Here is a 14800-nt window from a genome sequence, read left to right as displayed (position 1 = left end):
TGTACGGGAGTGCCACGCTGCCAAGATGGCGACGGCCTTCTCCGCCCACTTTGAGCTTCAAAAACGCTCTTTAGAAACCTACGGGTGACGTCACGGACACTATGTCCATGTTTTATTTACAGTCTATGGTCTTAGCCCACACTCACCCTTAAACCGCATGATAAATCCTATGATGGGATAAGGACCTGTCCAAATATTACACATGCGTTCTTGCATACTGTATGTGTGGGTCAAAGACGTTAAGATGTCCGAATCAAAATAATTTTACAAAAGTGATTATATGTCCATAGAAAGTACATTAAATGTAAGTAAAGTGTCTACTTTTAAGCTTTCAAATAAGTTTTTGGAGAATAAAATGGTTGAAATAATGTTACATTGTCATTCAGTGTAACATAATATTTATGTAAAAATTCAAACAACATGCTTATTCTGACTTGTACATATTAAAATATATAAAATAATAAGGGAGCATATTACATTTTATTGTGTTTTAAATGAGTAAAAATTCTTAGTGACAAATGGGCAAAACCTAGGATAATGGCAATTTAAAAAAAAAAGTAAAATTACAACTAATTAGTATTTGGGGTGAAAGTAATTAGTCTTTTAATGTCATAAATTGATTTTTGTTGTAAATATGCTTGACAAGAATGTTACACTGAATGACAATTTAGTGGGTGTCTTCTGTAAATCAGGGAAAAATGTATGATATTTATTTTGTGCTCAGAAAAACAAAAACAATTAAATTGCAATTAAATTAAACAAAACTTTTTACATTTTTGGGGGAAAAACAACAACAATTTAAAGCAGTATTACACTTATTGTTTTTATGCTTAAACCCTTTTTGACCCATGTACATCACGAAAGGTTCTGATGAGCATTATGGACATATGCTCTGGTCATGTGACTCTTTGTACAACCTTTTCCATTTCATTAAGTCGCTACATATTCAGAGTATTTTGTGTGCGAAGCAGTTCGATTGACATCCTGTTCTCTGACCTTCTATTCATAGCATGTTTGAGCACTGTAATAGAAACAACACTTGACATTTGAGGAAAGGTTGCGAGCAAGACTTGCGAGTCTAAACTGTAGGTCGAAACCAGTCTTCTGATTTTTATCTCCTGATAATACAGGAGTTCCATGACAATGTTTGTACATTAAAAAAAACATTTTCATCTCTACGCCACTCATTCGTTGTTGTTGTTTTTTTCTCAAACTTTCATTGTCGTTGGTGATAAAGTGGAAATAATGGGTAAAAGAATGTCTCCAGGTGTACAGACGGAATTGGCGTAGGTTTGTGTCTGCTTTTGTTGGTCTGTTGTGTCTCTTGCTGTGCAACCCCTATAGAAAAGGTCAGAGTTAAGGTCTCGGTCGGTACACCAGAGCTGAAAGTGACACCTGCCTTGTCCTATTTTCATCCTCCTCACACACCCTTGAATGGCTGCCATTCTCAAAAGGGAGTGAGGGGGTGGGGAGACCGTGCAACCCCAAAACTCACACAATACAGATGCTGTATAACAGGCCCTGTAGAATTCAATACAGCTTTGTTATTCCACGGTTCTTCTTCTTTAGCAGCAGGAAATTTAAACGTGACAATTGGTATTTTATGAATTCTTACACTGCAAAGGCTGCATCTAAATATAACATGAAAAGGTGCATTGCACAGAAGCTGCATAAAATCAGCTTTCAATTTCAGTCACAAATGTTACTAATTTTTGTTTTAAATATAAAACAATGAATGTAGAAGCATTAAATTATCATCGGAAATCTAGAAATATAAATTCATCTGGCTTTAATATTTTATATAGTAATATAATAATTATATATAAATTAAATGTAATTCTGTTTATAATTGTAACTGTGTAACAAGAAACACTGTATATATATATATATATAGTATGAGCATGCATTTCTTCTGGAGATGCCTGAATGTTTTGTCAAAGCATTTTACTTTCTGCAGACACGTTAATAAGTACAAACCTTGTTTAATATAGCATAGACTTACATTACGTTGCAGACTTACATTACATTGCGTTGCCTTGTGAAAAGCCTGTGTCAAGGTCAAGCACACTTCTGAATGGTTGGTGTAAGTTTCATAAAGCACGTTAGAATAGTAGGTCGGTAGGTGTCAGTATAAATTTAACATTGGCCAGCGCCAGATTATCATCTGGCTTTAATATTTTATATAGTAATATAATAATTATATATAAATTGATTGTAATTCTGTTTATAATTGTAACTGTGTAACAAGAAACACTATATATATATATTAGTATGAGCAAGCATTTCTTCTGGAGATGCCTGAATGTTTTGTCAAAGCATTTGACATTCTGCAGATACGTTAATAAGTACAAACTTTGTTTAATATAGCATAGACTTACATTACATTACAGACTTACATTAGCCTACATTGCGTTGTGAAAAGCCTGTGTCAAGGTCAAGCACACTTCTGAATGGTTGGTGTAAGTTTCATAAAGCACGTTAGAATAGTAGACATCATAATGGTTTGTGGCATTTTCTCATCAGTTTATATTTATATGTAGGCTAATTCCTGATTGGCAAGTATCAGTGGTGGCACATTTCATTAAAACGTTTCTTTTTTTCTTTCTTTTTGCCTCTGCATAGTCTCTATATTATTTTATAATTACAAATGATACAGCTGAACTGTCAAATCTATGCAAAAATGAAAATGCACAAAACGAACTGGCTACTGGAAATAAACTTACAATGAAAAATACTCATTAAGGGGCATAAGACACATTTTAATCTTAATATAGGAACTCAATATTTGTTGTACAAATGAACTCCGCGATGTAATAAATCGTATGTTTGACAGCAACATACTGTTAATTCAATATCGTTCTGCCGTTAAGTGCGTGTCACGCAATCTACATTATGCAGCGACACCCAGCGGCAGGTGTCAGTCACTACCGAAGGTGCGACACGCACCGCGGCAACTGACACAAGACGCAGTCCATTGACATGTGTCACAGGTTTTAGTGACACGTGCCACTGAAAACCGGAAGTGCCACCGGAAGTGTCACTGAGCATAGTGGCATGTGCCAATGGCATCTGTGCGTCACTTAATGTTAAAACTGCTGCTGGGTTTCTCTCTCACAGGTAAGCAGAGCGTGGGAAATGCAAAACCCGGAGCGGACTTCTCGCGGAGTGTTCACAGAACGCTGTTTGTCGGCCTCTCCGCTTCCAATCATATACGATATGCCAGACCAGCTTTTAGTCTGTACGTTGCTTGGCGACATCCAAAGCTAAAATCTTGAATTATATTTCCGTTCGCGGGCAAAAACCTAACTGAATTAACTCGACTTTTTTGTTTGAACGGTAAATTACCCGAAAGTTTACAGAGAATAAAAGCAAACAATTAAGAAATATCACACGGCAGATTTAATCCTGTTGATATTTTTTTTAAACTAACGTTTTAGTACGCCATTGCTTAATTAACCCGTGCTAAACGGCTAAATCAGACTGCTGGCTAAACAGATTTAAGAACAGAATTTGACTCGTGTTATAAGTTCACTGACGCCCACTTACCGGTATCTGGGAGGTTTTAGGATTCCTCTCAGCTCTGTTGTGTCCGCTGTGGTGGTCTGGATTGTGTCATATGACTGTAAGAGGTTTACCGAGTAATTCCTGCCAGAGTTGTTTGCCCAAAACTCTCCATCTGGCGTCTCATAGCGCACAACAAAATCAATCCGCGCTCCGTTGAACAGGTACGGTGAAGCGAAGGCCAGTTTCACGGAGAACTTGTCCGTTTCGCCTTCGTTGGAGCCCTGGACGTACTTGGCTGGGTAATCAAAGTGATTGATCCAACCATCCATCGTGGACCGGGCATAGACTGATTTGTGAAAAGAAATGTTGCGCACACGAATAAGCACCTCGAATGACAGAGGCTCATCTGGCACAGATGTCACGCTCTCCACTTCCAGCTTGTTGCTGTGGACAGCGAGCAGGAGCTCCGTTCCGGTGAGCGGCTGGAACTCCGGCCACACACGGTAAGTGGGCTCACGGTAGGCTTTTCGGTACCGCGCCTCCTCTTCCACCCATCTTGAATCGTCCTCGTCATCTGACTCAAACTGGACAAACATTCTGACATCGACCAGCTCGGCTCCCGTACTGTCTGCAAACGACGCTCTTCTGTTCGGTAACACCAGGCGAAAATGTTGCGCACACGAATAAGCACCTCGAATGACAGAGGCTCATCTGGCACAGATGTCACGCTCTCCACTTCCAGCTTGTTGCTGTGGACAGCGAGCAGGAGCTCCGTTCCGGTGAGCGGCTGGAACTCCGGCCACACACGGTAAGTGGGCTCACGGTAGGCTTTTCGGTACCGCGCCTCCTCTTCCACCCATCTTGAATCGTCCTCGTCATCTGACTCAAACTGGACAAACATTCTGACATCGACCAGCTCGGCTCCCGTACTGTCTGCAAACGACACTCTTCTGTTCGTTAACACCAGGCGGATTCGCATGTACTCGGCGGTTTCATCCGCAATCGAAGAGCCTCGCTTTCTGGGAACAGGAGAAGACCTCGGTATTAGCCTGACGTCTTCCTCCGTTTCTTCCTCATCTTCATCATTACTGTTGTTTTCGAAACGCTCGTCCCTCGCCATCTTGAAAAGCTCCTCTTGTGAGGGGATAGTTAAGAAATTACTGTTATTCCCCTGCGCCATTACGTCTGTTTCTGAGTCTCGTAAACATGAAAGGTGCCGTACTGCGATGGTGCGCGTCAGTCAGATCGAGCTGCCGCTCATAGGGCCAACGGAGACCCGCGAGGGTTTGTCACCGCGTTTCGACCGAACTAGGCCTGAACTATTGACATAAACGAGAGCTGCAGTTTGGAGCTCATAGTGCACAGACACGAATAAGTGTCTAAATTTAGAAGGAAGCGGCTCGTCCATCGTTTTCCAGAGGTCAGGAGGAAGATGGGCTCTGTTGGTATATCCCTCCCCCTGATCTCTTGTTGGCCGCTCCAAAGCGCACACGCCCCCCACTGCTATTTTAAAGTTTAAAGACACGCTTATTTGTTTGGTCGCCGTTTGTTGTGAGAAAAAAAAAATCACTTAATACTAATTGCAAAGGAAATAAAAATATATAATATTGCAACAACAAAAAAGGCAAGCAAATATTGCTAATATAATAGAACTGGTCAATCTATTGGTTATTATAATAAGTAGGCTATAATAATATATAATAATAATAATAATATATATATATATATGTGTGTATATATATATGTATGTATGTGTATATATATATGTGTGTGTGTGTGTATTGTTTAATATAATAATAAAAATTATTATTAGTAGTAATAATAAATCATTCATAATAATGAAGATGAGATGATTATAATCTGAACCCTATTGTGAACATTCTATTCTTTTCAGGTCATTTAAAGACATTTTCAGTCAAGAATACAGCAAATGCTTTGTCACTGTCAAGAATATGTAAACTAACAAAATAACAGAAAGGTTCAGTTTTCTTTAATACAATTTCTTTATTTAAAAAAACTGGTCACAGTTCACTCATATTTAAACAACTGGTTATGGCCGTTCAGCATGTTATGCAGCTTTAAATAGTTTCGGAAGATTCAGCCCCTCACACATACTCTCCTCCATGATAGGGTGAAATGGGCCTAAGGCCACCTGGGGTAACAGACCCCTGTAACTTTCTTAAACAAAGTTTGATTAAAGCTCTAAGATGCACACCATTTACTAACAACAGAATCAGTACAGTTTTTTGTTATGATATGTGAAGAATTATGAAATAACAAAAGTGAACCAAGAAAAGCAGTTATGAGTCATTCATAAATAAATAAAACACAAAAATCCCTGTACGAACAGCTTGCCTACCTGACACTGATTGCACAGATTATGCAGACAAAATGTGTGTTAAATTAATTTCTGTTATCATAATTCAGTCAGTGGTGCAAAATGCAGCTGTTTCGAATGAATATTATGTATAGCAGAATGATCATGAAGCTAATGAGATCCAGTAGTGAGAAGCATATTCAATTGTGGACCATTACTGTTTAAAAATATTGATTGGTAAGCTATTTTAACCCCTAGATGGAGCCGTCAGTCTTGCTTAATATAGTGAAATCAATATGTGCGACAGGTGCAGCATCAGTGGTCTGGCTTGCTATGTATAGAGGGAGACCGGGGATGATAGTAACCATTTTTCTTTAACCATGAATAACATGAGAGTTTTGGTTCTTGACCGCTCATATTTTAACACAAGATATCTATATCTGTCTTCTACAAATGTTAGTCACGATTATGATGATTATAAAACAGATTAAAAGAGCTGATTTTGAATACAAAGAGATCCATTGTTGCAACCTACTCTAATATCAAAGTAAGTTGTTAAACTAGTAGGGGTCATTTGTAACAATATGACAGAAAAGAATAACAGTAAAAATTGAACCAACATTATACAGTTTGCCTCATTAACAGCTGAAATGTTTTACAAGGTGTTACCTATATCTAATACATTTGAAAATAAATCCATAGTATAGGTCTGCTGCCTGCATAAAATAGTCAAGACAACTCTTACCTCTGAAACATCTCAGTCTTTTTCCTTACTGTCTAGGCATCCTTAAAAATCAAGAAAATATAAAAATTAATCAATGGGGATTGGTTTTCTTACAACTCTCCACACTCCTGACAGGTATTGTTGTTGAATGAGGATATGAAATAATTATGATTTGAATACATCCCCATATTTCCTAGCAAATACAAGGCCTATGATTGAAATGGAAAAATCATTGTGCAGACTTGGTTCAAAAATTACTTGCAGGAACAGAGTGGAATATGATATTGTACAAAACACTATGATGTTATGAACTATGTATAGAGACAAATAATAAAACAAAACGTTCAACCTGGAAGTGGTTAATTTTTTTTGTCTCAATGTCTTATCACATGGTGTTTAATTTTATTTGTACATATTGGAATCATACTTAATAAATATGACCCCAAACATCATTTGGTTTTTAACATTGAAGAATTTTTTTTTTTAATATCGATCTGTCTGTTGTTAAGATACATGTTCAAATCTACTCTGTTTTCATATTCAGAAATGTTTTTAAGTTGTTTATAGTCACGTACATGTATCAGAAAAGACTGAAAAAGTCTTGCAAGTCTACATACAGTACATATGCTTGGGAGTGTCATTATTGAAGAACAATTTGTTCAAAAACACTCAAATAACCTTTTTCAACCACAGGATGAGGATGTTTTTTCCTGCGTTAAACTAATCGACACACATGCTATGTACCCTGTACGTATGTTCAGTCTCCCCCCAGAACCCGAATACAACGTCACAAACCCTGTAAACGGAGTTTCCGAACACGTAATAGGTTATTTTCTTTGCAATCTCATTTTCCGGTCTTCCGGAATGGACTTCACCAGATTTTGATTGGAAAGTTATACATTTATTTAAGGCAGAATTATTATTTTTTCCATTTAATCTCAATCATGAAATCTGACATGAAATATCTAATTGATGAAAATCGTTTTATCTCTTACGATAAGATGTTTTGAAATGAAACAGAATGAATGAGGTGAAATAGAAATATCTGTCAAAGAAAATGTGCAGAATCTCAATGCTGTCTCGTGGTAAAACAGAACAAGAAATATTTAAGATGAATTTAGGCTTTGGCTCCTCTACACCAGAGAAATAATTTATTTAGAAAACACATAATTGGAAACACAAAATATTGTTTGGCAAATTCAGTCAGCAATACACATACAGTATGAGACCCCTAGTAATAGAAAAGCCAAATATCTATATATCTAAATATCATTATAATCACTCAGGAAAAAATGGTATTTTGCTGCAAAGTAGAGTTCCTATAGGAAACAGAAATAACAAAATGCCACATAATTTCTGAAGAAGATGTGGAGACAGTCTAGCAGTTACTACACACTGGTAAATGTACACATGAATACACACACACACACGCACACACACCAACACCCAGTGGGGAAACCGTCTGTCTTGCTGAATTTCCACTAAATGTCATGCTAAACATTATAAAAGGGGTGACCCGAACATTTTCCAGAGCATTCGACCTAATAATTGCTCTTTCACTTGCATCAATCTGACACTCGCACAACGGTGAGTTTTTTGACTTTCCCTCTTTAAACCTGGTTGTATAAATTAGGTATTTGTTTTCAGAAATAAATATGCATTTTTTAAAAGAAAAAGCTTACCCTTTAAATAAACAAAAAAATATTTTGTATTTTTTTGCCAGTGTGACAGCAGTATGTGTAAATAAGACAAGTAAGTTTTTATACATTTTTAGATTATGAACAGCACTGCATCATCAAATGTATGTAATTTTTGGTCAATTTTTGATACTCTAAATATTCTTTAGTTTTGACAGACAAGAGTTTTAATCATTGGATGTTTCAAGGCTAGATTGGTTAAAACAATCACATTTCTCAAATCAACCACTGAATTAATTGTGATTCATCTAACACTTAAAATGGCACTGGAATTCCAGATGATGTGGAAATTTACATACTATTTACTCACAGCACTTCTTTACTTTGTAGGGTTTTTTTTAACCTCACAAACTAACACAGCTCAGCATAGGAAAAAGACAAGCAACCAAACATTGTGCTTTCCTAAAGTGCAGAAGCAAATGAGGTCTGTGTGTCTTATAGACAACTCAGTCTTTGATTTTTCTTTCCTGTGAAGAGGCACTTACAAAGGAAACCTTTGCTGAGGAGAAGGATTAAGCTAAAGCACACATAGAGTTACGGTGTGGGAGGTAAAGCAACCTTCATCTTCTACAGAGATCCTGCAGTTATGATAGCAATTTCATCATGTGTTAAACTAATATCTATGAAATCAATTTTCCAACCTAAAAAAGGATCACCCAGACACCAGATGTAAAGGGTAAATTATAAAACTCTAAAAATACACTTCTTGTGTATATGAGAGCTGTACACGGGGAGAAAATGAGTAGGTGCAAAAATTTCAAAAATAACTTGGTTGACACAAAATGAGTTTTTGATGTCTTTTAAAAGGTCACCTCTTTATTCAGATATTTTAACCAAGAAATTACGTTTTTGTGACAGTCACACTTAAAAGTAACAGTTCTTCAGTGGTTCTTTGTGGCATGTTAGTTTCAGCAAACAATCCACTTTTTAACAAGAACCAATTTTGGCAGCGGTGGATTCTTGAAGTTTGGTATATAGTTCTTTGAAGCCTGAAATTAGAGATTAGTTCTTAGAGGAAATTGAAACAGTTCTACTTTGACATCTTTCTTGGTTTGAACTGTTATTTTTAAGAATGACAGCATTGGTTATTTAGTTATGATTTGGCATGATAAGTTTATGTTAGACAGTTTGATCAAAAATGTAAAAGAAAAACTAGATAAAATTCTACAGATGCATTGATATTACTATTCTGAATGATACAATAAGCCAGCATAATTATTTTCATGTTATGTTTGATAACCAATAAATGGCAGATACTTATTAAGTAAACAATAATAACAATTAAAAAAGATAAATCGCTATATATGCATTCACAGGATGCTGGTTAGTCATTTTCACAAGCATGGAAATCTTTTAGGCACTTACCTTGGTACTTACTGTACAATATCAGAGAATAACCAAGAATAACACTTTTTAATGTAATATTTGTTTGAACTTGCATATCTTCAGCAATTCCCACAGATAATGCAGTAGATGACATGTTAGTTCATCAATCCTGACCTCCAACAATAAAAAGCCACGATGGTGGAACTGGGTGGAGCAGAGTGTCCAACTTATAAACACTATCATTTAACTCTTCAGTTTACAGTACAGTACAGTACATGTCTCAGATATCCTGGTCTTTGATTCATATCATATTGTGTGTTAACACAAATGAGTGGGTACAATGGAAAAAAGTGAGTCAGAATGAAATGTTCTATGTTTGTGGGAGAGAATTTAGGCCAGAATTGTCTTTCTGTTCCATATCTGTATTTTTTATTTTTTTTTATTAATTACAGGTTTCAGGTTTAATTCCGCATGAGTGCAAATTGAAAATATTTGATGGGCGTTCGCTGCATTTAGTTGTCTCACAGCTTAGATCTAATGATTATCATTGTGACTGTGAATTCCACAGAACATGGAAACTAAAACTGATTTTACTGAATGCTGTAGTGTCATCATTGCAAAATGAAACTGGCTGTCAGTCCAGACTATTCTCATATTTTGAGGGATTTTTTATCATGATTGGAACCGAGAGAAGACTGTATTCAGACTGAGAGATGAATAATGAGTTTCATTGCCTTAAATTAACCCAGTCTTATAAATATCATCCTCAGGTTGAACTCTTAAGAGGAACAAATTAAAATTCTCACTAGGCATTAGGGCAACAACAACAATGAAAACTAATCCAGCAAATGACTGGAAAGTTACACTCTTGCATTTTGCAGATCTAAACCTCTGATAAATAGTCTCAATGATTAATGATACAGAGAAGTGTATAAAGTGCAGAAAAAAGGTCATTAAATGACATGCTCACGCTACTTTTAAAAACTTGTATCGTTTTCAAGATAAAAAAAAAAATGCTTATAGCATATTTGAAAACCTTAGTTACAATTCAGCAGCTGCAAAATAAGGCTCTTCTCCTTCTCATCATGCTAAGTTGCTTATTTGAAAAACCCCCCAGGTGAAAAATGTTGACATTTATCATACACTGGATGTGGTTAATGTCAAATGTCAGAGAAATAAGCAACACATGACTTCTTTAAGAAGTTCAGAAAACCGCAATGACAATGGGGCTCTAAAATCCAAAGATGAAGTTCTTTTTTCTTTCTCAGAAGTTGTATGTGCAAGATCTTTGCTTTAAGTCCATCTTCGGTTTTAAGAATCAGAATACACTGATGATTCCACATTTTTACGCTATTAAACATCAAATAGAAGTTATTGCTTTATATCTAAACCTGTCAAAGTACTATAGAGTGGAGGAAATATTAAAATATAAAAATATACTATGGAGTGTCCTTTTTAAGATTTAATAGCAATCATGTAATTATTTAATCGCTATAAATATTTGAGCATGTACTTCACCTGGAGCAATTGACTTGATCTGAGTTTCTAAGATGGACTGAGCAATTATTTTTACAGAGGACAAATATGATTATTAATAAGATTAATGTCCATACATTTCAGGTTGATGAATTTATAAGATAAAAATGTGTGAGAGTTACACCAGTTCAACTCATTCAGTACTATTTTGTATCTACAATGAACAAATTACTTCAACTCTTATTTAGTAGATTTGTCCATCTTGCTGTTTTTTTGTTTATATTGTAACACTCTCATCTCCAATTTCACAAACACACATTTTTTTTCATGTACATATTTTGTGGTGAAGTCATATTGTAAAATATGTAATGTCAAATGCATTAATAAAGAGTAAAAATAAAGATTATTTGTTTTAGTTGAAAAAATAGTTTGCTTCACAGAATGGGTAAAAAAATGAAATGTAGTTTTTTTTTCTTAATATGAAGGGCTCACTTTCCTGACCTCTTGGTCCCTGCTCAAGGGGAAGAATGGTTTGTGTTCAGAAAATACCCGTGCAGTGAAACGAGATGGAAAAAAAACTTCCATTACATTTACCAGTTTTATTCAAATATGTATAGTGATACTATATTTGGAAACAAAGCAAAGGATGAGTGTATTTACACAGGAAATAGTTTGCGCTAGGGCTGATTCATTTCACTCTCAGTACACAGTAGTATGTTAAAGTTAATGAACTGTAAGCTCTTTTATGACTTCATATTTCTATATAGGAATGTTTCAAAATGGTGCTGGAACAGACAGAGGTGGAGATAACCGGAGTAGTCACCAAAATCAGTACCAAGAGGAAGACAGCTCTACCTTTTACAGCATACAGATGAAGGCCAGAGGAATCAGTTCATCTCTGATCTCAGCTAAACCCATGGCTACCAAGGTAACAGACTAGAAACTGCCATATTTCTGTATTACTGCACAAAACAATATACATTAAATGAACATTAATAATGTTAATTTGAGTTATTCCTAAAATCACCTAAAAAAAAACAGACTTTAGCAATTCACAGCTCAAGTAGCACATTATACTAATACATAATACATATACATTTTTTTTTTTTTTTGCAATTGTGATTTCAAAGGTATCTGTTGACTTGGACAGTGATTTCAGAGGTTCTGGATCATCTCACATTCAAAATTCCACTCTAAAACAGCAGGTACAGTTTCATTAGAAAAGGTTTCACTTGCATTGCAACACCTTGCTTCAAAAAATAAAGGGTTAAAAAGATTAGAATAAACTTTGAGTTGTCTATATCCAGAGTGCCAGTGAAAATACAAGCAAATGTTTTCGACAGGACAGACCATCAGTACTACGCAAAGGCAACCAGCCATTCCCACAAGCTACTGGTACTGTAGAATTTATCAAAACAAGTGAAATCTTTTATATCTGAAACTAAACTTTTCATAATGCTCCACAGCATTTGGTGTTCATGACTGGGTTGTGGACACTGTGTGTAAGACAGAACCTGGCAGTGACCTGTCAGACCCTGTGCCACTTTACAACAGCCAGTCTGAAAGCAGACTCGGTGCCTCTATGTCAAGCCCTCAGCCTGGCAGCACAGAGCATACTGGGAAGTGAGTATCTGGTTTGAGAAAATAAACACACAAACAAATAAATAATGCCCATATGGTCTCAGTTTTTGTGCTAAATGAAGCATTTATTATCATCTCTAGACATGCATATAGTGTTCCAGGTGGCTTTCTGTGTGTTAAAGGACAATGCAGATGGCCTGGGTGCTCAAAGAGCAGAGAAGTGTTCAAAGAATATGGACATTTCTTAAAGTGAGACAGTTATGGAATTAACAATATAATTTACTAAATCATTTTAACAATACCTGACATATGTATGTCTTTATGTATGTATCTAGACACCTTTCTACTGACCATGCTCCTGGGGACAGAAGTATAGCCCAGCTGAGGATGCAGAAAGACAAAGTACAATACATGGAGAATCAGGTATGTAACCCCAGTTCTCAAAAACAATGCTTTGCTCTACAGTTATATATTAGGCCAGCTTATGTGGGAAAAATAGAACCAATTTATCATGTATCACAGGAGCTAATGATACATAAATGCAGAGTGGCAGTCAGGAGGTTTTAATGAGAACTGTATTATAAATGGATGCCTGTTTATGACCTTGCATTATATTTACTGTGTGAATGTTACTGTTAGTTGACTGCAGAGAGACAGAAACTGCAGGCTATGCAGCTACACCTGTTTGATGTCAAATCTACCTCTGAGGTAAAATCTGTTTGCAGTGCAAAGCACAATGTGTGTGTGTGTGTGTATAATATAATATAGTGTACATATAAATTATATGATCAATTTATTTGATAAATAATTATTATTTGAAAATACTGAAATATTATATTTAAATGTAATAAATAATGCAATTAAAATTCATTAATATTTAGTTAAATACAAAATTCAGGCCAGATGACTAAAGCGGTCTAATATATGCTTAAGAATGTAATTAGCAGCCAGGTGCTGGCAATCAGAGCTCATAAATGTGATTGTGGCCGTCCATAAGTCTGGGGACAGTTATTTTATTTTATTTACAGGGCAATTGCTATTTTAAGATGTGTAGTAAGGGCTATCATGTATAAGTGGAAAACTTTCAATACAATTGCAAATCTTCCCAGCAAGGTCACTTATTAAGGTAAGAATATGTAATGCTCAGGAAAAAAAGCTCAATTAAACAAACAAATATAATGCTATTGAAAAGGAGTCAGGAAAAAATGGTAGGTTTTGAAAGTATGCACCAAATGTTGTCTCCACAGACATCTCCTACCAGCCAACCATCAACCATACTGATGAAGGGACTATAATCTTGATTTGTAATTGGTTTATGGCTTTGTCTTCACACCAGTTTATTCTCGAGACAAATGCAAGACCATCTGTCTGCCAGCTAAAGCTGACCTGAAATTAGGTCACGTCAGACAACGATGATCTTCAGCCAGTGTACAACAGTGAAAAAGGGAGCATTAGAAAAGCCAAGACAAAACCCTGTGTGAATTAATCAAATTGTTCCATAATGACAGTGGGATCTGTTTATGTTCTGTTTGTCACTTGAGGTTCAATTTTACCTACTTCAAGGGCTTGAAGAAGGCCAGATGATGTTTTATGCCCAAAGTTATACATTGATGTAATTTTCTCCTTCTGATCTCAGGATGGTAATGGCGTGGAGAACCCGGGACATCTGCCAGGACTCCTGCAACCTGCAGCATTTCAGAACGCAAATGGTGTTTATGACAGTGAGAGAGCAGCAGCTGAAGCGTTAACACAAGGATTCTGGCAGATCTCTACCTCACAAGTTATACCAGGTAATCTAGCTCAAAAACATCCCAAAAACATTTGTTACTATTAAAATTATGCTATACAAAAACACTGATTCTGAAACTGAACATATGATCGCCGGATCGGCTTTCACCGTGGACGAAGCAGAGTCCAGCCCGGGGTCGTCACATGTGCTACAGTATCAGTTCAATGTGATGTTCAAGTGACGTACAGGGTTGCTTCCATGCGCTGACTTATACAAGTACTTGTTTGTTTTCTAACAGTGTTGTAGTGAAATGTTTTGTTCTTTGTTCTGCCAGAAGCTCCTTCGTCGAATCCACCGGCCGCGCCTTCTCAAGCCCACAGGCTGTCGCTCACTCAAGCCGGCCTCCGCTCACTGTAGCCCGCCGTGTGTGATGCTGTGTTTCGTTG

The 14800-nt window shown here is 36.4% G+C and overlaps 2 protein-coding genes across 8 annotated transcripts in view; one reads left to right on the top strand and one right to left on the bottom strand.

Annotated features, from left to right (window-relative positions):
• The window catches only part of LOC107679321 (protein phosphatase 1 regulatory subunit 3A-like), a 13492-nt gene extending 8496 nt beyond the window's left edge, over nucleotides 1–4996 (bottom strand). For all 7 annotated transcript variants that reach the window (XR_001633046.1, XR_001633047.1, XM_016474843.1 and 4 more), the window contains exons 1-2: nucleotides 4175–4996; nucleotides 3547–3869 (exon numbers count right to left, since the gene is read on the bottom strand). Coding sequence is in view for 5 of the 7 variants with exons in the window: in XM_016474843.1 (XP_016330329.1) it covers nucleotides 3547–3869; nucleotides 4175–4684 (833 nt within the window). In the remaining 2 variants the exon portion in view is untranslated. The remainder of the gene's footprint in view (nucleotides 1–3546; nucleotides 3870–4174) is intronic.
• The window catches only part of LOC107679368 (forkhead box protein P3-like), a 13661-nt gene continuing 3095 nt past the window's right edge, over nucleotides 4235–14800 (top strand). The window contains exons 1-9 of the mRNA XM_016474890.1: nucleotides 4235–4312; nucleotides 11812–11972; nucleotides 12175–12249; nucleotides 12352–12439; nucleotides 12511–12667; nucleotides 12767–12874; nucleotides 12961–13048; nucleotides 13265–13333; nucleotides 14262–14415. Coding sequence (XP_016330376.1) covers nucleotides 11814–11972; nucleotides 12175–12249; nucleotides 12352–12439; nucleotides 12511–12667; nucleotides 12767–12874; nucleotides 12961–13048; nucleotides 13265–13333; nucleotides 14262–14415 — 898 coding nt within the window. The 5' untranslated portion in view covers nucleotides 4235–4312; nucleotides 11812–11813. The remainder of the gene's footprint in view (nucleotides 4313–11811; nucleotides 11973–12174; nucleotides 12250–12351; nucleotides 12440–12510; nucleotides 12668–12766; nucleotides 12875–12960; nucleotides 13049–13264; nucleotides 13334–14261; nucleotides 14416–14800) is intronic.

Source organism: Sinocyclocheilus anshuiensis, unplaced genomic scaffold (assembly GCF_001515605.1).
Source record: "Sinocyclocheilus anshuiensis isolate Anshui unplaced genomic scaffold, SAMN03320099.WGS_v1.1 scaffold13, whole genome shotgun sequence".
Lineage (NCBI taxonomy): Eukaryota > Metazoa > Chordata > Actinopteri > Cypriniformes > Cyprinidae > Sinocyclocheilus > Sinocyclocheilus anshuiensis.
The sequence above is the reverse complement of the archived record's forward strand: the minus strand, read 5'-3'. Positions and strand labels throughout refer to the sequence as shown.